Genomic DNA, 26,193 nt, shown 5'->3' with positions numbered 1-26,193 from the left:
GAAACTGCCTTGTGGGGCTGGTAAACATGAATGTCCTGTGGTCAGGTCTCCTGGGCCTTCCAGGAGTTGGAAGTGGGCAGAGGGAAGAGTGCCAGGCCTGGGGGCCACCCATGGTGTTCCCCTTCAGTTCTGTTCTCTGATGCCCTATGGCCATGCCCCAGTGCCCCAGTGGATTAGGATGCTAAGGTCTGTAAATCTATCCTTCTTAAAGTTCCTTTGTTAAGAGTTGCTCCCCACCACCACCACCACCAGGGAAGGAGGAGGTGTGGCCTCTACAGAGGATTCCTGCAGCTGAAGCCCAGCCTTGGTATTGAGCTGAGCAGGGACGTTTTCATGCTTCCAGCCTGAAAAGCAGGGCCACACAAGGGGAAAGTAACTAAGGCCAACCCTGAGGGCAGCCTGGGCAAATTGTTCTAGGGAATGCTGGTCCCCCCCATTCTCCGCCACAGATGTGGACTTTGGTTTGTGTGCTGGGGCTCTCTCAACCATGGAGAAGCCCTTTCCTCTCTCTCCCCTTCCTCGGAATAAAACCTGATTTTTACCTCAGGCTTGCCTCCTCCTGAAATGCTTTTCTGTGAGGGAAGGTGATAGACTGGAAGATGTGGACAAGATCTAGCATGACTTTGCTTTCCTTGCCAGAGCAAGGCCCACGGTCCTAGATCTCCGCAGCCACATCCCTGGGTTAGCTGAGGGGAGAGACAGACCAGAAGATTCCAGTAGGGAGGCTACCACCTCTCTCCTCCCCACTTCACACTTCCCATAATTCATCTGGGGACCTAGACTGGTATCACAGGGGAGTATATATGCTCAGGCCCCAATGCTCCTCCACCTTTTTCTCTTTGAATCCCTTCTTCCCACTCCCTCCACCCCCAAGCACATTGGCAAGCTAAATCTCAGACACATGATGCTCCCCCCTCACTGACCCACGGAATAAGAGAAGAAAAGAGACAGAATGGAAAGTGGGGGTGAAAAGAGAACAGGACGGGACTCAGAAAAGGGGAAACCCAAGACTCTGGGATCTGCCACAAAGTTCCCTGAACATGTGTGTCTCTGGTTTGGGTGAGAGAGCAGATGTGTTCCCGCCCGGATCCAGAAGGTGCAGGCGCTGAGGGTCAGGGGGAGCCTTCTTTGGAAAATTCAGTCACACACAGACCTGAGCAGGCCCTTGTACCCCAGGTTTCTGAGGGCTCAGCAGGCACAGGCAGAACAGCAGGGCCAGGTTCATGTCTGGGCCACATAATCAAAGATAAGTGCTCTGGGCTCCATGCTGTGCTGACTTAAAGTTAAGATTTCCTTTAGCAGAGAGCCAATGCTGCCTGGAAACTCAGGTGTGAAAGCGGATCCTACCTCCTCCAAGCCCCAAGGAAAGAGCACCTCAGATGGACCTGAGGCCTGGGCAGGGGCCTTCTTTGCGCTGGAGTCCCACTTACTCAGCGACCTTGGCCTCCTGTCTCCAGTCTCACCTGAAAAGTGCAGGCACGAACCTCCCCCCACTCCTCCCAGCTGCCCAGCCTGACCCATCAAGAGTTTATTAATAATATCGCTTAGAAAGAGATAGAACTGACATTGGCAGAGGGGGTCCTGTGTCCCCAGCACATGCCCCAGCACTCTGCCTGCTCTTTCACTGCTTCCTTCTGCAGATCTACAAAGGGGCATTGGCGCTAGGCCCATTTTCTGTTCTCCAGCCCAGAGAGCTGGAAAAGTTCAAGGGTCCAAGCACCTCATTGGTGGCCAAGCAGCGTTCTAATCCTGTAGCCACTGCTTTTGGCAACCAGGCAACACCATTTGTTCTGAGGTGGGGAGTAGGAGAGGAAGAGAGGGAAATGGGGAGAGAGGGGGAGGGAGAGGAGAAAGGGAAAGAGGAAAAGAGGGAGAGAAGGGAGTAGAACTTTCCAAGAAACCAAGTTCAGAGAGAGAGGAGAGAGAAGGGATTAGAGAGAGAGAGAGAGAGAGAACTTTCCAAGAAACCAAGTTCAGAGAGAGTGAGAGAAGAGAGAGAACTTGCCAAGAAACCAAGTTCAGAGAGAGAGAGAGAAAGAGAGTGAGCTTTCCAAGAGACCAAGTTCATGATATTTGTGTATTTGGCATATGAGCATATGCATGTACACACAGGACACTTTTATGCCTGTACTCACTGATGCAAGGGATATGTGTGTGTGGCGCAGAGAATGATGATCAGGGATAGTGCCAGGCCTTTCCCTCAGATCCCAAGGACCCTGCTAATCCAGTAATTGCCCATTTCCTCCCATTCTTTCTCTCCCCCGAGAGTCTAGGCCAGTAGAACTACAAGGGTCTCTGCTTTTGTGATGCAGATACAAGCTCCCAGCACAGGAGGGAAGAAGAGGGGGAGAGGCAGAGCCAAAGGTTAAGATGGTTTACATGATAATGGGCTGCAGGGGGAGGCAGGAGGCTGGGTGGGGGAAGAAAACTGGGGTAGGAGGAGAAAGTGGGGAAAGGGGCAGTGGAGGAAGAGGGGAAGAATGGGGTGGGGAGCCCCTTAGAAAGCGGGAGAAGGTGAGGGGAGGAAGAGCAGGAGACTGAGGTCCGAGAGAGGAGTTGGGAGAAGAATTCTCAGAGAACTGGCGGTGATGAACAGAGGAGACTGGGCTGATCTAATGTGCAGTCACACAGTCTCCAGACAGACTCTGAGCTGTGCTTGTGGTGCCTTGTGTCCTAGTAAAATGGGCCAAGGGAAGAGTACTAGGGTTTCAGGCCCTGGTACCTTGCACGATGTTGACTTTAATTCCATCTGTGGCACTGCCTAAAGCTCTGGAAGCACAGAGCTAGGAGTGATCCCTGAGCACAGTCAGGAGTGAGCCCAGGGGACCCTGGGTGTGGTTCCCAAACAAACAAGCCAAAAATAACAAGAGCACCTGTGCAGGCTTCCTTCTGCCCAAGATTAAATAACCCTTTCTTGGAGGTTGCTTAAAACCTGACCTTGCATATTAGAATAAAGGCCGTTTGGTCCCTCCTTCAGGCCCAATGTTGGACTTACAGGACATCTCCACTCCCTGGCCAGCCCCGATGTCACCTGACTTTCTGCCTGAGGTTTCACTTTGTCCAGTCCTCTGGCAGGGACACAGTGAACTCCCTGTCCTGACCTCAATCCTTTTGCCCTGAGCCTTTAGCTGACCTGGCTTTCCCTTCCCAGGCACCCAGAGCCCTTCCTAACCAGCCCACACCCTCAGTCCCTGCCTGCACTGTTGTGCCTGGCATAGGCCACATGGATAATTTCCCACCCACCCCATCCGTCCCCAGCTGTCCATGTGGTGAGGTGAAACAGAATGCCTCAGCATGCTTCCCAGGTTCTGTCCTGGCTGGACCTAACTGCACCTTCCCACCTCACCCACACCCAAGTCCTCCATTGGGCAACAAGTCTCAGGTCTGGTCATTGGCCTCCTCTGTCAATCAGGCTGCTTTTGGTCATCATCAGTTTCTTTATGGCCATTCTTTCTGCTCCTTGGCTGCCAGAGCCCCTGAGCCTATATCCAGGACTTAGCATAGCACCCAAGACTCAACATAACACCCAGCACAACACTCAGTACTTGGCATAGCGCCCAGAATTCAGCACTCAGGACTCAGCACAGCACCTAGGGCTAGGTACACTACCTAGAACTAAGCATAGCACTCAGGTTTCAGTACAGCAACCAGGACTCAGCATGACACCTGCACACCATGGGCACTCAGCCAACCTCTCTGTTCACTCAGTGATGAAGTTGCAGGTGTGGTTCCATTTCCCTCTGGGTGTGGCTGAAGGGGAAATTCCAATCCAGAAAGGCTTCCTGGAAGACCTACTGCGTCACACCAGCGGTGGGGTGAGTGGGGACCCAGAGTGGAATGCCACAATTCTCAAGCAGAAAGATCTCCTATCATAAGGAGCTCTTTTGTTGTTGTTGTTTGGTTTTGTGAGTGTGTGGGGTTTTTTTTTTTTGGGGGGGGCGGGGGGTCAGACCCAGTGGTACTCAGGGTTACTACTGGCTCTGCACTCAGAAATCGCTGCTGGCAGGCACGGGGAACCATATATGATGCTGGGATTTGAACCACCTTTCATCCTGGATTGGCTGCATGCCAGGCAAACGCCCAACTGCTGTGCTATCTCTCTAGCCCATAAAGGAGCTCTTGCTCAAGGCTCCATGGATGAGATATACGGGCTTCCCTCGAAGCCCTGAGACCCAATGCAAATTCCCCAGACATGCAAGTACCCTTGTGCCAGGGAACACAGTCAAAAACCCTGAGTTGAGCCCTGCTGTGGGAAGGATGCTATGGGCGTCCTAACAGGCAGGATGAGCCCAAATGAGAAGGGACAAGGGTGCTCAAGGTGGACAGTCAGAGGGTTTGAATGGAGTTGAGAATTGGGCACAGGAAATGTGGGGTGTCACCAGGAACCATGTGTGGCCAGATAGGCCTGAGGAACAGGCCTGCACCTGTCCTGGTAGTCCTGCATGGTAGGACAGGGACCAGCGACGCCATGTGCCCACAGCGCCTATAGATGCCCCCGCAACTCCTGCCTGGACTGCTGACCAGGAGGAAGGATGGCCACAGGCGTCTCTATAACCAGGGCCTCACTGCATGCATCCTTGACTTGGGATGATCAAAAGGAAAAAGAAACTGTCTAAGAAAAAGAAAAGTCTTTCTACAACTCCCCAAGAAAACACTCCCCAGTTACATGAGACTTTCTTAAGACTCGGGGCAAGAGGACTGGGAAAGAAAAAGTAGCAACTGATGGACTGGAAGATGTCCCAAATGGTAGGAGAGTACATGCATGCATGCGCTCACGTGTGTACATGTGTGGTCATATGTGCACATATGTGTGCAGGTACATGCATGTGCATGTTAGGGGCTGTGCCCAGGGCACTGAGCATGCTGCACTGTCTCCTCTATTTTTAGTGAGCCCCACATCAAGCTCACTCCTTGATCAGAGGGAGACACAGCGACAAGGCTGGAGAGTGGGTACAGTGCTGGAAGCAAGTGGGGCTCAGTAGACATCAATGACACAGAGCAGTGATAGGACAGAAGAATGAGGTGTCCAGAAAATGGGGAGCACCAGGGCGGGCTCCCATGCTAAGGCACAGGCATGGCTGAATGTGGGGGGTTTTCCAGGCCCCTCCCACTGTGCATACAGGCATGGCTCCCTGCAAGCTTGGTGGAGGTAGCACAGTGTGACTCAGTAGCAATGCCTCTTTTCCCCCACATAGGCCCAGCTCATGACCTGACCAGAGTACAGGCAGGTCCATGATGGAGAACACTCCAAGCCCTACTACTCAACCCTGCCTGGGTACAACCAGCTCTATCTCAGCCTCCCAGAAGTCTGGCCCAGCCTGCTTCCCTTGCCAAGCTGGTCTGTGATGTGGCAGCCCCAGAGATCCACCAGGCTGGGAGTAGCCATCACCTAAGTGGGGCCAACCTGCTCCATGACATGAGTATTTTGTGTATTAGTCATCTATTTTTACATCAAAAGCCATGCATCACAGGCGCTTTATTGGACCCCAACAGATTGGAATCATCTTCCAGTGTGTGGGAGCTGGTTCCTCAGCCAAGACCAGGTATAAGGTGTGGAAGGTACCAGCGTGACCCCAGGACATGAAGCTCCACTCAGAGATCCTCACTTGCCTCCCTCCTCTCCAGGCCAGAGGGAGTCTAAGAAATACAGAATCACCCTATCCCCCAAGAGTCCATTCTGGGCAGAGTTGTCCAGACACTGCTGTTTCTGTCTTTGTGCCACAGTGAATGCAAATGATGCAAATGTAAATGCAAACAAGAGGCTATTCCATTCCTGCCTTTCCACCAGCACTTAGCAGGCACTGGAAAACTCAGTAGGAAACAAACCCCTGCAGGATACTGGCCTCTCCAAGAGGGAGTGTGCCAGGGGACAGGCAGAGAATACAGCCTGTGGTGGCAAAGAAGAAAGGGGCCCTTTGAAGGTGTCCCAACATCCCAAGACAAGGACCATGTTCTTAGGAAGGGATGATGGGAATGCTGCAGAGTCCTAGTTTAGAACACTCACACCTCTCTCATCATCTGAAAAGCCAATCCTAGAATTCGGTGGCTACCATCTCTGAGGGCCTCCTGCCCACCCCTGCCAACCCTCTTGCCTCTGTCTGTCAGGTCAGCTGGGGTGCTGGTCTGCACTAACAGAGTGGTGGGGCAGAAGAGTCAGCACTCTCCTGGTGTGGCCCATGGCCTACCTTCCTCTCCTTGTCCCCATATTCGATGCCCAGAGTATCCATGGCCCGGACAATGGCCGCCAGGGACTGAATGGTGTTGCTGTAGACCACAGGCTTGTACTGCTTGACATCTTCTCCGGAGAAGCCATCCTCATGGATGATCCTGGAGAGAATCAGAGAAAGGGCAGAGCTGGTGAGAGCCTGCTACGGGAGTTGGAACAGGCGGGTGCCACAGAGGGTTCACCTCCCAGTTGCAAAGGCCTAGGACTCCCCAATGGAAAAGCTCAGAAGATGGGGAGCTGGAATTGGGCCTTGAAGCCTTAGAACTCTGCCTTCAAGGAGCACCTTTCAGGGGCAGACTTCAGGGCTATAGGGAAGGAGCCTGGAGGACCCTGTGAGAAGCCTTCAGGTGAATCACAGGTGAACCACATGTGGTCTGCCATCAAGATGCAGGAACCATCCCACAGATTCCCAGGCTTGTCCATGGCCTGGAAGCAGCCACCAAGCCACCCTTTTTTGTTGGTTTGAAAGAAACAAAAGGAACCTCATAGATCTCAGAAGACAACTAGCACTCTCTTCCCTCACCACTCCCAGGTTCCTTTGATGTCAAGGGTCAAGTGCATCATTGTCCCTCCCCTTTGCACATGGTGGCAGCCAGTTAGTGAGCCTGTGACAGGTCTGAGGTGGAGAACAAGTGAAGAAGCAGGGCAGGGGTGCAGAGAAGGTTGGAAAGAGCCCTTACAACAGAGTAACTGCAGAAGGATGGATTTTAGGGTAGAGGTTAGACTATACAGGTATTGCTCAGGGATAACTCCTGGATCTGTGCTCAGGGAAAAGAGTTGGGGAAACCACAGTAGGTGCAAAAACACTTTACCACATAAAATCTCTCCATGCCTAGAGAATAGATTGTAAACCTCACCCTCAAGTGAGTACACCCCTATGAGTATCATGCCAGCTCTCCTTTGCTCACAGTCCACACGCCACACCCAATACTGTGGAAAACACAGTGGTGTCCAACAATAACACAAGCGTCCTTCTACTGCCTTTAGAGGATGAAGAGCTCACAGACCATTTTTTATGCCCCGTCTGGTTTTTATAAAACTTTTATTGATTGATTCACTGATTGATTGGTTCTGGGTCACACCCAGTGGAGATCGGGGTCCCCCTGGCTCTGCACTCAGAAATCACCCTTGGCAGGCTGGGGGACCATATGGGATGCCTGAATTGAACTGGGTCCCTCCTGGGTCAGCAGCATGCAAGGCAAACACCCTATCGCTGTGCTATCTCACCGAGACCCTGCAGACCATTTTTTTTGTTTGCTTGTTTTTGTTTTTTGGGGCCATAACTGTTTGACACTCAGGGGTTACTCCTAGCTATGTGCTCAGAAATCGATCCTGGCTTGAAGGTACCATATGAACTGAGGTTTGTCCTAGGGTAGTGCTTGCAAGGACTTACCTCTAGTGCCACCGATTCGGCACCCCCTGCAGACCATTTTTAAGAGATATTTTCTCAACATATATTTCACATGCCATAAAACCTACACACATGAGATGTATGTGTCAATGTTTTAAGTATATTTCCAAGTCTGGGTAGAGATCCCCAGAGTCTAATTTAAGGACATCTGGGTAGGGCATTTGCTTTGCACATAGCCGACCCAGGTTCAATTTCTCACATCCCACATTGTCCCCAAGCCTGCCAGGAGCGATTTCTGAGTGCAAAGCCAGGAGAAAACTCTGAGTGCCGCTGGGTGTGGCCCAAACCCTCCCCGCAAATAATTTAAGGACATCTGGTGTTCCTCTACCCCCAATCCCCAGAATCCATTAGCTATCACTTCCACAGGCCCCAACCACACAAAGCAATAGCTAATCTACCTAAGCTGCTGCTTGCGGCCTTGCCACAGAAATGGGATCACAGAGATGGTCTTAGGTGGCTAGTCTAATGAAAACATTAGAAGAATGTTTTCAGTGTGTCTCCACTGCATAGCATTGATCAATGTTTTATTCTTTTTTTTTTTTTTTTGGTTTTTGGGTCACACCCGGTGACGCTCAGGGGTTACTCCTGGCTATGTGCTCAGAAGTCGCTCCTGGCTTGGGGGACCATATGGGATGCCGGGGGATCGAACCGCGGTCCATCCAAGGCTAGCGCAGGTAAGGCAGGCACCTTACCTCTAGCGCCACCGCCCGGCCCCCAATGTTTTATTCTTTAGAAAGAAGTATGACTCCAGGGGCTGTGTGATGCCAACGATGGAACCAAGGTCTGTCCCATGCTGGAGTTCTCTCTGGCCAAACTTTATTCCTTCTTACCTTCCAATAACTAACATTTCATCATATGGACAGACTTGTTTCATCTGTCCATTTATTAGGTGATGAAATTTAGTGGTTCCATTTGCAAACTAGATCTGCTGCCTGGTGTCGATCTAGACTCTGTTCTCTAAGAAGAGGATTGGAACCTGCCCATCAGCTCTTCAAGAGCTTGTATTTGCCCAAGGGCACTTGGTCCAAGTCCTGAGTAAGTCCAAGTCCACACGCTGTCCAAGGCTGGGTTGTGCCACCCCAGAGGCCCTCAGAGAGTGTGGCTAGCTCCCCTGTAAACAACCAGATAACAGGACAGAAAAGTGAGCAGGGACCTAAGAGTTCTGGGTTGTGATTCAGAGAGAGGGGAAGGGGCGTAGCCAGCCCCGAGAGGTGGGGCTGAGGGCCTGCAGCACCTTCACCTGCTCCTGCAGGTGGCTCCTGTGGCCTTTCTGCAGAGCCCAGAGCAGAGGCCAAGAGGAGGATTTAGAGAACTAGAGAGGCTCCTGACTCCTGAATGGGGCCCAGGAGTGTGAGACTTCACAGCTGGGCAATGAACTGAAACCCTGAAAAGGTAGCATCTAAGATGAACAACCCCCCCCCCCCCCAAGTTCATTTGAGGCTGAGATGTTTGAGTTCCTACCAGCTAGAGTGAAGGTCCCTAAAACATTCTGCAGCTGCCCCAGAAGACTCACATCATAGTGGGCTGCAGGGTAAGGCTAACCTCCATCAGATTAAAGGCTATAACTGGCTTGCTTAACTATAGTCTGAATGTTTAGAGTGAAAAAAAATCAAAATGAATCCTAAGATTTTTAATGTTAAAGATTTTTTTAAAGTTTGACACTCCTAATCTAATTTTAATTTAAAGAATAAACTACAATATTCTCTTTTACTGAGGGGGAGGCCAGGGTTTACTCCTGGCTGTGTGCTAAGGGGCAACTCCTGGTGGAGCTTGGTAGATAGAACATACATATGCCCTATGCTCAGATCTGCCACATGGCCTGGGTGGTGAGTGACTTGGGCTTCCTTGGGACCAGCAAGCATGGACCTCTCCCAGTGACCCTGAGAGGAGATGGATGATACTCTTCCTGCCCACTCTGTTCTGAATCTTCATGCCACCCAGAAATGAGCAAAGGTAGGTTCTAGTTCTATCCATTTGATAGACTGGGAGCAGTGGGGGTAGGGCAGAACCCAGGTCTCAGTCAGTGCCCATCTTCCATTCTGAGGGACTGGACTAGGCCCAGGAAGGGCTGGCATCTCAGCATGGCATTGTGGGTAGCTGAGAGAAAAATAGTAGTTTTCTGTGAGGTTTGCAGAAGTGATGCAATCCAAGAAAAACTACTCAACTCATGATTATTAGTTCCCTAACTCATTCAAAACTGGCTTATATTAGCTTAATATGGGGCTTTCTCTTTCAGGGTAGGAATTTATACTCTTGTTTCCACCACAAATTACACAGTAGTAAGGACTCAATGCTAAAAAAGCTGGACTGCAGAGCACCACCGACACCAAATGCTCCTCATCTTACCATTCAGAGAAAAACATTCAGGTTTTTTCATGGTAACTTGTTCCAGCCTTTCTTTCTTTCATCCCACCTCTTCTTTTCTTCCCCAGCACACATTTGGGTCAGGTATCCTTCAAACTATCAGTATGGAGCTGGGGAGATTGCTCAAACATGTGCTCAACACACGCCTGGCATATGCAAAGCGTCAGTTTTAATCTCTGGCATTGCATGACACCTCTTCCTGCGCCTGGACTGCCAGGTATGGCCCCAGTGAGTCCCCCAGCATAGCTGGTACTTAACAGCAAATTGTTGGTGGCCCAGCTCTGAGAAAACCCCCTATAACACAGAGGCACCAAATAAGGCTCTTCTATTTTTTCAGGCTACATCTAATTCCTTAGAGGCCAAGTGGAGCAAATGGCAGTGTGGTGGTAAAGGGCTGGGCCCTTCCTGCTTTCATTTCCTCATCTGCCAAAGAGGGCTACATAGATAGAGGTCTATCATCCAGGAAATAGGTAATAAGTGGCAGTTATGAATGGCATCATTCTAAAGCCCAAGACCCCCCAAACTCCCCTAAAGAATCTCCTTTACTTATGATATAAAAGACACAAAATAAGGGCCAGAGCGGTGGCGCAGGTGGTAAAGCGTCTGCCTTGCCAGTGCTAACCTAGGACAGATAACAGTTCGATCCCCTGGTGTCCCATATCTGGTCCCCCAAGCCAGAAGCGATTTCTGAGCGCATAGCCAGGAATAACCCCTGAGATCACTGGGTATGGCCCAAAAACAAACAAAAAGACACAAAATAGGGCCAGGACCATAAATCAGTGACAAAGTATATGTCTAGCATTTGTGAGATCTGGGTTAAAAAAATTTTGACAACATTGAGCCGAAGAGATAGCACTGTGGTAGGGCGTTGACCTTGCACACAGCCGATTCAGGAAAGTTGGTGGTTCGAATCCCATCATCCCATATGGTCTCCCATGCCTGTCAGGGGGCAATTTCTGAGCGCAGAGCCAGGAGTAACCCCTGAGCACTGCCAGGTGTGACCTGAACAAAAACAAAAGACAACAAAAAACACCCAAGACATAGAATAATGAAAGCAGTGCACAGGGTGGAGGCTTCACTCAGGGCTATGGGCTTAGCTTATGAATCTTCCAAAAAAACCCTCAGATACAAACTCCTTTTTGACAAATAAAGGCACTGAGGTTGGGTGTGGTCACCCAGGTCACAGAGCTGGTGAGTGTCAAGGTACCCTGTGAGGTCCTGTCACTGGTACCACAGAGGCTGCTTCTGCCCAGGTGCTCAGTGCCAGTTCCAGAATACTTTCTACAAGAGCTGCACGAGATAATCTTGGGGCACCAGACACACATCTCTGGTCTGGAGTTGAGGAAAGAGCTAGGCTTGTCACAGCCACAGTCTGAGTACCTGAGGAGACAAAGCCAGGCTCAGGAGAGCAGAACTGGGACTATTGGGATACCTTGGCACCAGCCAGCAGCAGCTCTCTGCAGAGGCCATAGGCAAGTTTATCTTCATTCCTCTGGCTAAGTGGCTGAGGGTACAGTCAAGTCCTGCAGACATCAGCCCAACTCCTGGATCCAGCCAGGCCTGAAGCTAACACTCTGCCTATACCTTTGAATGACAAGCTCCAAGAAACTGTTTTATTCACGCATAAGCTAATTTGACTTGAGCTCTGTTGCTTTACAGCCAAATACAGGCATGACTAAAAGATGCTTTGTGCTTTGACAGCAGCTATAATCAGAGATCATCTCTTAGCAAATGAGTTTATTTTCTATCAGCCTTTGGAGGTCAGCGCAGGGCCAGCTCCCAGCAGTTGTTAAAAAAAAGCAGGACCTGAGTCCTTGAGACAGAGCTCCAGATGCACAAGGTCTTCTGCTCTCCAAGGAGACCCTGACAGAGGCAGAGGGAGTATGAGCATTGTATGTGTGACTGTGTTTGTATGTTTTTGTATATGTTTGAATGAGTGCATTTGTGTGACTATGTGTTTGAGGAAGGAGGGAGGAAGAGTGAAAAGAAGGCAGAGTCTCCTAGATCTTTTGTGCCTGGGTAACAGAACACAGGGAGGCCAAGTTAGATGGCATGTGAATGACCCCTACACTCGTGAATCAGTGAATCAGTAAGCCAGAAGAAACAAGAGGCGAAGGCAGGGGGCCACTGTGGCTCTGAGGGCGGCCACTAGCTGAACTATGGGAAGCTGGCAAGGCCTCGGAGGAAGTGGAACGGAGGCAGGGGCAAGGCCTGAGCTTTCTGGGAGGCTGTAACCCTGGAGAGACCCTAGCCTCCTCTTCCCTCTGGCTCTGTTCTTCACTGTTTTGGGGACCCTGGAGGAGGCAGGCAACTCACTCCCCCCCTTTGGATGTAGGACTGCTTTCAGCTGCAGAGACATGCAGGATGGTGGCCTTATATGGTCAGAGCTAACACGGGTCTGGCTGGGCCGGGTTGGGAGCTAGCAGGGGTCGAGGAGAATCAGGCTGGTTTGGGGCTGGCTGAGGCCTTGGAGATTGGGGTCTGGCCAGCCACTGCCACTTCTCTGAGCCACAGATGCTTCTGATGTTGAGACCAAGGTCTTCCTCCACCCAAGCTTCAACCCTAATTTCTAGAGGCTCAGGAATTCACAGCCCTTCTGCAGCAGCAATATTTCTCTACCATCTGCACAGTGCACCTCCTCATTTATCGTCCTGTTTTCTACCCAGCTGCCTCCCCTGCCTCCCCATGACCATCCCTCTTAAGATCCACATGAGAACCAAGGCTGAGCCTCTGCTGCTGAGCTGCGTGGCCAGTACTCTCCGGGGGTCAGGATAGAAGCATTCAGCCCATCAGAGTCAGGAGGAGAGTCCAGCCCAGCCAGTTGTGGTGAGAAAACAAAGTGCAGCTGGCCAGGGGTCCCTGTCCTCCAGGTAAGAGGAAGTGATGCACTGGACTGTCAGGGGCAGGAAGGTCAGGGAGGAAGATAAGACCATTGTGATGCCAGGGAGAAATTAGAGTGGGTGTTAGGGCCTCAGTTACAGAGAAAACCTTCAGAGGCCAGTGAATGGATGAGCCACAGGCAAGTTAATAGGGGCTTCTGGAACGCACCTGTGTTGGATATGCCATGGGTCATCATACAGAACCCAGAGAGGTCCTTATGGCATAACTTATGGGTGCCCTGGTGTGGGAGGAAGGAGGTCACGGGATAAAGAGGAGGGCAGAGAAAGACACTTAGCCAAATTGGGGCTATGACTACTCTGGGGTGATGACATTCACTGATGAAAAAAAAAAAACTTCAGTGGGCCTGGAGCAATAGCACAGCAGTAGGGTGTTTGCCTTGCACAGGGTCAACCCTGGATGGAAAATGGTTCAATTCCTGGCATCCCACATGGTCCCCCAAGCCTGCCAGGAGCGATTTCTATTTATTTTTTGTTTGTTGTTTGCGATGTCACACCTGGCAGCATTCAGGGGTTACTCCTGGCTCTATGCTCAGAAATCGCCCCAGGCAGGCTCGGGGGACCATATGGGATGCCAGGATCCGAACCACTGTCCTTCTGCATGCAAGGCAAATAAATGCCTTACCGCTGTGCTATCTCTCCAGCCCCAGGAGTGATTTCTGAGCACAGAGCCAGGAGTAACCCCTGAGCACCACTGGGTATGGCCCCAAACCCCAAATAAATAAGTGCTTAAAATAAAAAAAGGCTTCAGTATCTTCTTTTCTTTTTTACTTTTCAGGCCACACCCTGTGGTGCATATTACTCCTAGCTATGCACTCAGAAAAAGCTCCAGGCTTGAAGGACCATATGGGATAGAACCAAGGTAAGGTCTTGGATTGGCCTTGTGCAAGGCAAACACCCTAGTGCTGTGCTATCTCTCCAGCCCAATTCTTCAGTATCTTATTATTTTAAGGTTTGTTTGGTTTTGGTTTTTGGGTCACACCCAGTGATGCTCACGACTTGTTCCTGGCTCTGAGCTCAAGGATAACTCCTAGCAGGATTCGGAACCATTACTGGGTATCAGAAAATAAACCCAGGTCAGCTGTATGTAAGGACAAACACCCTACCTCCTCTACTACTGCTCTGGTCCCCTGCATTTATTTATTTATTTATTTATTTATTTATTTATTTATTTATGTTTTTGGACCACATCTGGTGGCATTCAGAGGTTACTCCTGGCTCTGTGCTCAGAAATCACTCCTGGCAAGCTCGAGGAACCATATGGGATGCCAGGGATCGAACCCAGGCCCATTCTCTCCAGTCTCCCCTTATACCCCACCCCCATATTTTATTTTTAAAAAGCTATTTGTTGGGGGCGGTAAGGCGTCTGCCTTGCGCAAGCTAGCCTAGGATGGACCACGGTTCAATACCCCAGTGTCCCATATGATCCCTCAAGCCAGGCGCAATTTCTGAGCACATAGCCAAGAGTAACCCCTGAGAGTCACCGGGTGTGGCAGAAAAATAACAACAACAATAACAACAACAAAAAGCTATTCTTTGGAAGAAACTCAAATCAGGAGTCAGGGAAGTAGCACAATACCAAATGCCAATTTCAGTCCCTGTCACTTCATGCCTCTCAAATACTGCCAGGTGTACCCCTGGGCTCACATACTGGACCTTCAGGACTGCACAGCAAGACTCAATTACCAAAAGTAGTCCTTGAACCCCTCTGAGTATTTCTTGGGAGGCACCCACTCCCATAAAAGAACAAATCACTTTTTTTTTTGGTTTTTGGGTCACACCCGGCAGTGCCCAGGGGTCACTCCTGGCCCCACGATCAGAAATTGCCCCTGGCAAGCACAGGGGACCACATGGGATACCGGGATTTGAACCACCGTCTTTCTGCATGAAAGGCAAACACCTTACCTCCATGCTATCTCTCCAGTTCCAAGAACAAATCACTTTTTATGGAAGCACGTCATTCTGTATATGGGGACCACTCTGATGAGGAGAGAAGGGATGGCGGGTCAGTGTTTGCCTTGCACTGGCAGAACCAAGTTTGACCCCAGCACCACAGAGCTCCTTGAGTGCCCCCAGGAGTAACCCCTGAGCACTGTAGGGCAAGGTTCCAACCATGGCAACAAACAGCAGTAATCTGACAAAATCTTCTTGTTTGTCTCATTTTGTTTGCGATGTCACCTCAGATTTCACTGCCTATGAAGTGGGTCTCTGCCTACCAAGAACTTTTTTTTGTTTGTTTATTTGGGGGGGGGGTCATACCCGGCGGCACTCAGGGATTGCTCCTGGCAGGCACAAAGGACCATATGAGATGCCAGGATTTGAATCACTGTCCGTCCTGGATCGGCTGTATGCAGGCAAATGCCCTACCATTGTTCTATCTCTCCGGCCCCTACCAGAAATTCTGGACACCACAGCCAGTAAACTTTGGAAATAAAGCCAAAGACCAATGTGAAGACGTGCTCCAGACACTCTGACTTCCTACTACCCTTCCCTCACACACTCCCTTGACCTCCTTGCAGCAATGAGGCCACATGTCCTGTCAAAGCAAGACTGAGGGTCCTTGCTGAATATGCCTCTGCAAAAGGAGGTTTCCTGCCAGAGCCAAAGGAAGGACTCTAAGAACAGACCTTCTGCCTGCCTCCCTTCTACCCCTGAAGCCTGGCTTTGTGCAGGAGATGTGACAGTGTGAGGAGAAGGGACTGTAGTCATTCATGGTCACCTGCCTGGGACTATGAGGTTAGATGCCAGCACACAGAATGGCAGGCCAAAGGGGCCATAGGATATGCTGGAGACCTTTCTTGACTATCAGGCCCACCTGTGATTTGATGATAAAAACTAAGTTCCCAGCACAAGGCCCCACGTGTGATGGTGAAACAAGTCTTTTCCACAGGGAAAGCTGACTAAAAGATACATGTCCAGCACAAGGTTGGCTCATGGCAGTGAAGGGATATGATTCTCAGAATCTATTGAACCTCCAGACTAAAAACCTATTGAACCAACTCAAGGTTGACACACTGATTCAAATCCTAATAGGTAGATGCCACACTTCTATTAACAAAACTCTAGTTGTCAATGAACAGGCAGTTCTTGGAAGATACTCCAGAATTAAGCATAAAGTAGTAAGGAAGACTAAGGGGCTGTAAGAAATTATGAAAACACTGTCTTCTGCTACAAGATAGATGGAGCTTGGGGTGTCAAGGGGAGCAAACTGAGTCAGAAAGTGGACAAATACCCGATGATGGCTGGTTCAACCTCCTGGAAAGCAATATGAAGATTTACATATATAATATATACTATGATATACTATAACATATATTATTAATATACATGTTTATATTATATATATATGGAACTGCCATGTAATCCAGTAATACCATTCTTAGTTTCTATTCCCAAACACAAACATTAATTTGAAATTATATATGTACAACTATGTTTATCAATGCACATAGTACAATAACCAGAATATTGAAACAACCCAACTACAGGTGGATGAATTGAGAACTTGTGGTACGTGTACACACACACACACACACACACACACACACAAAATGGAATACTATGCAGATCTAAGAAAGAAGAGTCTTGCAACTGACAGCAACATGGATAGAACTAGACGTTATTGTGCTAAGTGAAGTCAGTTTGAAGGGAAAGGGCAGACACAGAACAATCCTCATATGTGAGACATGAAGATACAGCAAGGCAACAACTACATGACAATTTATCCACACAGTTGAGTTGGGGTGTGTGTGAGAGAGGAGGGATCAGCATCTTTTGGGAAGGAGGGTATGTGTAATGTTACAATTATGTACATGAGCAGCCATTATTAATATCATTATTATATCATATTAACATAATATTGTTTTATATTATATTGTTGATATTATATTAATATTGGGTATGGATTAATATAAAATGTTGTTTATTAATACTATTAATGAGTAAGTAAACAAATATGTGCATACACCAGATGATAGGGCTGTGATGTGCAGACAAGCAGAGCAAGGGAACAGTGTAAATGAGACAAATTTTTTACTGTGGGATGGAGATACTGGGTGGGGTCGGGGTGGGAGAGGGGGAAGAGATGAACCAGAAGTGATACCAGATCAGTGGTGGAGGGTCCTGAGCACTCTGTTGGGGTGAAGGGGCAGAACTGTCCATCGGAACCACTTTCCTTAACTTTACTGCCGCCTTGTTGCTCAACTACAACCTTAATAATAAAGGATATGACACTGTTTCTTTTTTTGGGGGGGAGGAGTTTGGGCCACATTTGGTGACGCTCAGGGGTTCCTCCTGGCTATGCACTCATAAATTGTTCCTGGCTCTGGTGACCATATAGGACACCACTGTTTCTTGAATCACCTCTGTCTGTTTCCTGGCTTCCTGTACCTTGAGTGCTATAAGACCAGAGGCCTGAATGATTGATGTGACCACCACTGGATGATCAGAGGCAGGACACTGGAGGTGTCCTAATGTATTGTGAGATCATGGCAGGGTCAGGCTACCTTGCTGCTGTCCTAGAGCTCTGAGAGGGGTAGAAAGGGCTCAGAGACCCAACAGCTCCTTCTGGCAAGGTTCAAGGCTCTTGCTCCTGCCCACAGCCTCCTTCCCATTCCACTGACTCCCTGTCCCTCTCTGACCCTTCCATGCCCGCTGACAGCCACTATGCCTGGGTACATTTCAGCACCTGGGGTGAGACCAGTCCAACAGGGCAGGAGACACTAAAATCTGGTGTTAGCAGGGCAAAGAACAAAAGGGCCAGCGGTGTGTGGTGGAAGGGATGAGGTAGGAACCAGGAAATGTGGTATAAGTGAAGCTGGAGGACTAGGCGTGGAAGAGGGGCCTGGGCTGCAGCTGAGGGGAAGCATTTCTGGCAAAGGTCTGAGGAGCCCAGGGTACAGGCAATTCTGAGAGTACATGATGGTGACTGGAACACAGATGAGAGAGAAAAGGGGGGCATGGACAAGAAGGAAGTAAGGGCCAGACCTGAACACTAACCAAAACCTTAACATGCGTGCTTTCCCAGGGCAGGGTCTGCCCAAATGTGGACCTCTTCCCATCCTTTGTCCTGGCCTCTTCAGTTCCAATACTGCCTATTCTTGGGGCAGGAATGGATTTTGTCCAGCCCACCCTGTTCAGTGACCAATGCGGCCACCTCAGAGCCTGTCGGTGGCATGCCTGCAGATTAGTTCTGTCTCAGGTTGGTGCCATCTCGGTCCCTGACCTACAAATCCAGGTCTTCCCGGTCCCTGCAGAGAGGGACAACTGTGCCCCAGAGTGGCCCCCAGTGCTTGGAGCCCCATCATGAGTGGGCACAGGGACATCTAGTCTGATCCCAGTGGAGGACAGGTGGATTCAGGGCTTGCATCTTCTCCCCAGCTTCAAGTTCAATGGCCTGAGTAGGAGCCCCTCAAATCCTACCTCCAAGAGGGCATTGAATTTCCAACTGGATGGAGAAGCAGGCAGCTGACAGAGAGCCCCCAGGCCTGCTGGAGGTGCAATGTGAAAGCTAAAGGAGCTGCACTCTTCTAAAAAAGGACCAGGCCCCAGCTTGGACTGTGGTGGGGAAAAGTTGTATCGCTTGAAAAAAAAATACCATTTGAGAAATAAGGTCCTTGAGGGCTGGTGAGAAGGTGTAAAGGCTGGAGCACATGTTCCTTGTGTGGGAGTCCCACATCTGCTCCCTGGACATGGTGTACCCCCAGCACACCAGGGAGTGATCTCTGCACTGAGCTGATAGTAAGAAAGCCTTTTTTTTTTTTTTTTGGGGGGGGGGAAGGCAGGGAACCACACACAGCAATGCTCAGGGCTTATTCCTGACTCTGTTCTTAAATGATCCTCTGGACAGCCTTGAAGATGAAAAACTATTTTATTTATTTTGAAGACTATTTTATTTTTTTCTGGAGAGTCACACCCGGTAAATGCTCAGGGATACTCCTGGTTCTGTACTCAGGTTTAACACTACTGACGGGGCTTGGGAAACCTACAGGATGCTGGGATCAAACCCAGGTCAGCTGAGCACAAGGAAAGCTCCCTCCCCACTGTACTATAGTTCAGGCCCCTTGAAGACTATTTGAAAAGGCTTGAAGCCAAACCAAAGGAGAAGGAGATCAGGCCCTTAGCTCTTGCTGTCTCAGCTATACAAGGCAGCTCCATGTCCTAGTGATAGTGACTTGCAGAATCCGTTAGGGAGATGCTATTTCTAATAAGGGAACAGGCCAGAAGCAGGCAAGGTAGATGCCAACTGTCACCAGACAGAGCTAGGGCCAGGCCTGTACAAGCCTGTGACTGTGGCACAGAAGGATCTGGGCCACAAGTAGCTCTCTGTGCCTTCCCCTTCTGTGGGAACTGCCCTTGGCAGCTCTGCTCCCTTTTCTCTCCTTGGTGGTGCCAGCCTGAATTCGAGCCACAGGCATGGGTACCTACCTATATGCATTTCAGAGCCACTGTGGCCAGAAGTCAGGGTATTCCAAGTGGTAATTGGTTGGCACCAGTTTCCAGTAAAGACAAGGAGACCCCCCGTCCCTGGTGAGACTCTCACTTCGGCTGGACTCTCCTCACCAGAGTTCAGGTAGAATTGAGGGGACGCACACAGCCTGCTGTCCCAACACTACACAGTTCACTGCATCCCAGTCCTGGGGTAGAAGATGCTGGCCAGTGACTCTCAAACCCCAGCACTAAACCAACACCTCTAAGCCTAATCCTCCTGATACTCTCATCTTGGCAACAACTACAAAGACCAAGCCAGATTCTGAGCTAACACCAAGAAAGCAGTGGTGTCCCCAGAGCCCATGCCCCCTCTACCCAGCAGACCCAGCTTCCGAGGAATGCTCATGGCCTAGCACCTTTACAAAGGAAAGAACCTAGACTGGCGAGAGACAAGGTGACCAGTTGGAAAGATGTGGGGACGGGGAGTATGGTAGTGGGTATTTACATGCAACAATGGGTCCAATTCATGGGGTTGGGGCTTCTGTGGCCAACCAGGCCCTAAACCCCCATCTGGGCCCCCCTCCCCATGCCCTCCTGGTACTGAGAGCTCTGTCCTCATCACACACTAATGTTTGGTCTCCTGCACCAGCTTCTACCCTGCCAGCTCACCTTCAGCACTCACATGCCTGCCCTGGGTTACAGGCAGGATGAAAAAGAGATGGGCACTTAAGCTCAGTCCTAGGGAATGCAGGACACTGCCTAGTGTGCCCCCTACCATGTGTCACTCTCTCTGATGCTATGGCCACCACAGCCAATGGTTCAGACCACAGTCTGAAGTCACTTGTGCCAAGAGATGACTGGGTACAGGGGCACTGTGGCATTGGGTACAGGGACACTGTGGCATTGAAGATAGGCACAGCAATAGGGCTCCAGTCTGGGGGCAGAATTGAGCTCGGCAGCCACTGTATGGCCTTTGCTATGTGGATGCCCGGGAGAAGAGGCAGATACCTACAGCCAGACACTGATCCAGATCTCGGGAAGTGGGCTGGCCCAGCTCACCCAACACATACAAGGTTGCTGACTGGTGCCTGTTACCAGTGCCCATCATTGAGGCTCTTTGGCCAGTAGTGTGCACACATATAGGTGAATATGCAGTTTCCCCGCAGTTCAGCACGGAGAGAGTCTGACACATCAGCGCTCATCAGTCCCAGGATCCCAGGAAGAGCTTGTGCCCCTGCATTTTCCACGCTAAGGAACAGCTTCCATCAAGTCAGAGGAAGTGAGTAGCACTCTCAGGAATAGGCCAAGCTGCACAGACACCCTGGAATGACCCAACCAATACCAGTCTGTCCCTTCTGCTTCCAGCCTCAGGAGAGTGGGGACACAGTGCAGGACTGGGGGTTTCCCCCATGGGTACTGATGTCAGAGCTCCCAGGATGTGTAGGTGCACAGGCAGGCAAGGAAGCAGGGAGTGGTCAGGGGTTGACAGACTCTGGCTGTAGACATGTGGGCTCCGAGGAAAGGTGACAGACCTTCATGCTCCCCATTTTCTCAGATATCACTAGGAGGATATAGTGTCTGGTATGCAAATGCCGAGTAGGGGCCACTTGATTGCAAATCTCCATTAATCTGCCACAAAAACAAACAGCTGTAAGATGCAAAGTTATCTTGATTTTACAGGAAGGGACACTGAAGCAGAGGGGCCAGCTGGTTGCCAGGCCCATATCTCAGAGCTAAGAAACAGTGGCACTGAATACTGAAGCTGTGTCCTCTTCTACCCCCATCTCACAGCAATGAAAGGGGGACAAGAAGCCACCACTGGCCCCACACTCTGGCCACTTGAAGCCTGGACCAGTGCCAGGAATAAACGGATTTTGTTTGGTCTTTGGTCTTTTTTGCTATTGTTTATGTTTTTATTCAATTGATTAAATATTTATAAATCAGAAGAATCCTCATAAGAAGAGACTGATTTCTGGCCCCTCCTTGACTCAGATATGCCTAGTGGTCTTTCTGGGCCTCACTGTCCATTCTGTATGGCCTCCAGTGACTCACAGGCCCTGGCCATGTGTCCTCTACAAAGAAACTGCTAATGACCTCAGTCACCTGTTCCTAGCAGAATGATCATCTTTCAGAGACACTTCAAGTGTCATCCTCTGGGAAGCAGCCAGGACTGGGATAGTCCCCAAGAATGGGCACAGAAAGTGTAACCAACGAATTGAATGGACTCCGGGTACATTCATCATTTGTGCAGTCTTGCTGGAAGATATCAAGTCGCCCCCCCCCCCCCCACATCCCACAGAGGCACATCCAACCAGAAGTTTCCGCACAGCTGCGAGCTTGGCCAAGGTCCATGTCTGCACTTAGCGCTGCTTGGTCAGACGCATGGAAAGCTAATAACAATCATGTGGTCTTTGGCTATGGAGAAGCTGCCCCAGAGCGATGGGAAACATCCCTTGTGGGAACGCCAGTGGAAAGGCACTTAGCTGGCAAGTGGAAAAGGTACCAGCCCAGGGGTATGGAGAAAAGAATCCAATCCTTGAATTGGGTTGCATAAAGGCTCCAACCATGGACCACATTTCCACTTCAAGAGACATTGCTGAAACCGGTCCCCCTCAAGGAACTACTGATCCCCATCCAACCTCCCTCACTCAGGCTGAATTTGATGACTGCTGTATATTGGAGTCTGAACATGACAGCTTTCTCCCTTTCCCTTTCATTCTTTCTTAAAAGGGAGATTATTAATAAGTGTTAAAGAGGTGTCAAAGACATAGTAACACCAAACTTAAGCTACTTATCATAATCAGAAGACCTGAAAAAAAATCCAAAGGGGGGAAAAAACAGAATTTTTCCCATCACAGGATTTGATTATCCCTGGATCCCTGTTACTATTGCAGAGGGTGTGGTGCCTAGCCTGCACTGCATAAAAACTGGGGTTTTGTGGCTCTCAAATCTACTCCTGTGTCTGGTTCAAGTGGAGAAAATGGAAAAGGGGTTACAGAGAATGTCAGAAGTTCAGGGTGCCAGTGCAGGGAGGAATGAAGAAAAAGGGCAGGGAGTCAACCAGTCTCAAGGGATCCCCCAGCAACAAGAGATGTGGAGAATCTGGGAGCATGGTGTCCTGAGAGACTATCCCCTCCCAGCCTGAGGAATAACAATGCCTTTGTGCAGACAGGGCCAATTGGGGAGAAAAGATTGAAAAACTGGCCTGGGCAACTCTCCCTTCTACTCAGAGACTAACTTCTTTCTGTGTATTCAGAGTTTAGCATTCAAATTTTCTGATACTGGGAGAAACTTGCCCAAAAGACACCCATGGACCTTCCATGTGGCTAATGAAGGGAAGAGCGGTTTTGAGTGTCAGCCCTACTTTTTCTGAGAAGAAGTTGAAAAAAGTGGTCTTTGGGGTGAAGTAATAGGACAGCATATAAGGTGCTTGGCTTTGCATGCAGTTGATCCAGGTTTGATTCCAGATGAAGTAGAAAGAACACTCCAAAGGTGCCCTGGAATCTCTGCAGAATATCACACTTGGTGAAGAAGAGTGACTTCAGAAGACAAATACAAACATAAGGGCCCTAATATCCATCAGGGCCAACACTGGAGACTCTCTGCACAGTCATGCAAAGCCTTTCCAGCTACAGTAGGAGAATTGTGTTGAAAATGGGAATTAGTGAGTTGGAAGGCCAAACAAAGGGGAATAAAATTAGCTCAAAGAATGGCATGAAACAGCAACATATGACAAAATAAAGTTTTGCTGGGGAAAGTTAAAAAAAAAATGGCATGAAAATAGAGAATCCATGAGAATAAAAAAAAAACAAAACAAAACAAAAAAAAAAACAGTAAAGAGAATCCATAAGGAAAAAGAAAAAAGAAAGATCTGAAGGACAGATCCTGGGAGATCTACCTTGGGACTAGTGAGACTTCTAGAGGAAGAAACGAGATGATGGAGAACAGCCAATAACTAAGGAGCATGATTCCCTTGCACTAGGCAAAAAAAAAAAGCCTTGAGTCTGCAGATTAAAAGAGCTCGCAAAGTTCCAGAAGGATGACAAGAAAAGACATACTTGTCGGTTACCTTAGTAAAATTCCTCAATTTGGTGGAAGAATATAAAGCCTTAAAAAAAATCCCAAGGGGCCAAGAATGATAGCACAGCAATAGGGCATTTGCCTTGCATGCAGTTGATCCAGGACAGATGGTGGTTCAAATCCAGGAATTCCATATGGTCCCCCAAGCCAGGAGCGATTTCTGAGCGCATAGCCAGCAGTGACCACTGAGTGTCTCTGGGTATGTTCCAAAAACAAAACAAAACAAAAAATCCCAGGAATGGAGGCAAGAACAAGAGCACAGCAGGTAGGGTGTTTGCCTTACAAGCAGCTGACCTGGGTTCGATCCCGGGCATCCCATATGATCCTGAGTAATTTCTGGATCCCAGGAGTAATTTCTAAGAAGAGCCAGGAGTAACCTGGGTGTCACTGGGTGTGGCTCCAAAATTAAAAACAAACAAACAAAAAACCCAAAGATGGGGCCAGAGAGATAGTATAGTGGTTGCTACCTGACTTGGCTCTGATTATTGGCATCACGTAAGGTCCCAAGCACTGACAGATGTAATCCCTAAGTAAAGAGCCAGGAGTAAGCCCTGAGTACAGCTGGTTTTGCCCCCATCCGGAAAAAAAAAAAATTCAAAGGGAAAAAAAAAACTTTCTTTGATCTCTAAGATAATTGAGAGTAGGAGGCCAGATAAATGAATTGGGCCGCTCAACAAATACTATGCCATTGTTCTTCAGGGCCAAACAATGTTCAGGTTTGCAAGAATTTACAGAATGTATCATCCACACACATACGATCATGCTCAGGAGTTACTCTTGGCTATGCGCTCAGAAATCGCTCCTGGCTTGGGAGACCATATGGGACATCGGGGGATAGAACCTCGGTCCTAGGTCAGTATGTGCAAGGCAAATGCTCTACTGCTTTTGCCACCACTCCGGCCCCGAGAATTCTTAAAGTAGCAAACAAAGGTACCAGATGGGAGAGAAGAGATGGAGGTGAACAGACCAGGAAATGAGGATAAGGATACAAACTGGCTCAAACACTAGCTTCCTTCTCTCCCCGCACACCGAATCTTAATGCAGGATAGGGTGGGAGGGTTTCTCTGGGAAGGCCTCTGTTAAATACAGGCTCTGAACACAGAAGGGACATACTCAGAGAGGGAAATTCCAACTCCAGCTCAGAGCTAAAAAGATTCAATTATCCTGACAAAACCAAAAGCATCCCGGGGGAAAAAAGGAACCTGAAAGCCCTGTAAGGAAGGAATCATCTGCAGAAGGGAATGAAGTTGAAAGCCTCATCATGAAGGTAGGAAAACAGGAGAAAATGAATGGAGAAGTGGTTATTTCATGTTATCTTGTTTTTAAATAACAGTAAGGCAATATGAATTTGATTATGAATTAAGGGGAAAAGAATGTAACCTTTAATAAGATGGAAAAGTAGAGCCCGTCCAAAGTGACATGGAAAAAACTGAAATGCAAAGCAACGCCATGAAACCAGTGCAAACAAGACAAAAGAAAAACACAGCGATAGTGATAAAAGGAAATTAAAAACATACCAGTAGATGGAAGAAATAAAATCAAGTTCATCGCTTAAAGGATGAAATTTCTCATGAAGCGATAGAAGATGAGTTAAAAATAATAATAAACAAGGGGCCAGAAAGAGAGTACAGGAGATAAGGCCTTGCATGAGACTTAGGCAACTGCCACATTGGTTTGAATCCCTAGCATTGGGTCCCTGAGCACTGCCAGGAGTCACTCCTGAGCAAAGCCAGAATAGTGCCTGAGGAGAGCTGATGTGTCTCAAACTGTAAACACACACACACACACACACACACACACACACACACACACACACACACACACACACACACACCTGAGGAGAGCTGATGTGTCTCAAACTGTAAACACACACACACACACACACACACCCCTGAGGAGAGCTGATGTGTCTCAAACTGTAAACACACACACACCCCACTCTCAAAAATAAATCAAAATAAAGAAAAATGTGAATGATAAATACATAGGCACGTAGATACCAGGCAAACGCAAACTGGAGGGAGCAGAAGTACACAAAGGAATTAGGGGAAGTTTTTAGTTAATAACTCTGCAGAGGACAATGAAGAGAATGATAACAATAAAACTAGCACCATGAAGAAGTTACAACCAAGATAAACTTACATGCATGACACACAGCAGAGAAAGTAACTGTGTAAAGTAGAATGAAAGATGGAAAATTGTTTGTGAAATGTAAATTTGTTTGTTTAGTTCAGTGTTTAATCCACCTGTATTTAATCCAGTGCTCTGAAACTCCAGATTGAGTTTTGTTTTTTTTTTTAAATAATATCTTTATTTAGGGGCCAGAGAGATAACATGGAGGTAAAGCATTTGCCTTGCATGCAGAAGGACCGTGGTTCGAATCCCAGCATCCCATAGGGTCCCCCGAGCCTGCCAGGAGAGATTTCTGAACGTAACCCCCTGAATGCTGCTGGGTGTGACCTCAAAACCAAAAATAAATAAATTAAGAATAATATCTGTATTTAAACACCATGATTACAAACATGATTGTACTTTGGTTTCAGTCATAAAAAGAACACCCCCTTCTTCACCCCCCTCACAGTGCCACAAGAAATGTAAAAATTTAAAAATGAACAAGGGGCTGAAGAGACAGTACAGGAGGTAAGGTGCTTGTCATAAAGTCCAGCCATAATGGTTCAAATCCCCAGCACTAAATAAGTCTTCTGGCCACTGCCAAGAACCACTCCTGAGCACAGTGCAAAGAATAGTCTCTGAGCAATGCCACGTATGGCCATAAAACAAAAACA

General features: G+C 48.8%; 1 protein-coding gene across 4 annotated transcripts in view; it reads right to left on the bottom strand.

The window, feature by feature from the left end:
* Nucleotides 1-26,193, bottom strand: part of GNAO1 (G protein subunit alpha o1) — a 149,504-nt gene that overhangs the window by 51,353 nt on the left and 71,958 nt on the right. For all 4 annotated transcript variants that reach the window (XM_049786082.1, XM_049786083.1, XM_049786080.1 and 1 more), the window contains exon 3: nucleotides 6,186-6,327. In XM_049786082.1, the coding sequence (XP_049642039.1) occupies nucleotides 6,186-6,327 (142 nt within the window). The remainder of the gene's footprint in view (nucleotides 1-6,185; nucleotides 6,328-26,193) is intronic.

Source organism: Suncus etruscus, chromosome 14 (assembly GCF_024139225.1).
Source record: "Suncus etruscus isolate mSunEtr1 chromosome 14, mSunEtr1.pri.cur, whole genome shotgun sequence".
Lineage (NCBI taxonomy): Eukaryota > Metazoa > Chordata > Mammalia > Eulipotyphla > Soricidae > Suncus > Suncus etruscus.
Note: the sequence above shows the minus strand (reverse complement) of the source record. Positions and strands in the feature narration are given on the sequence as shown.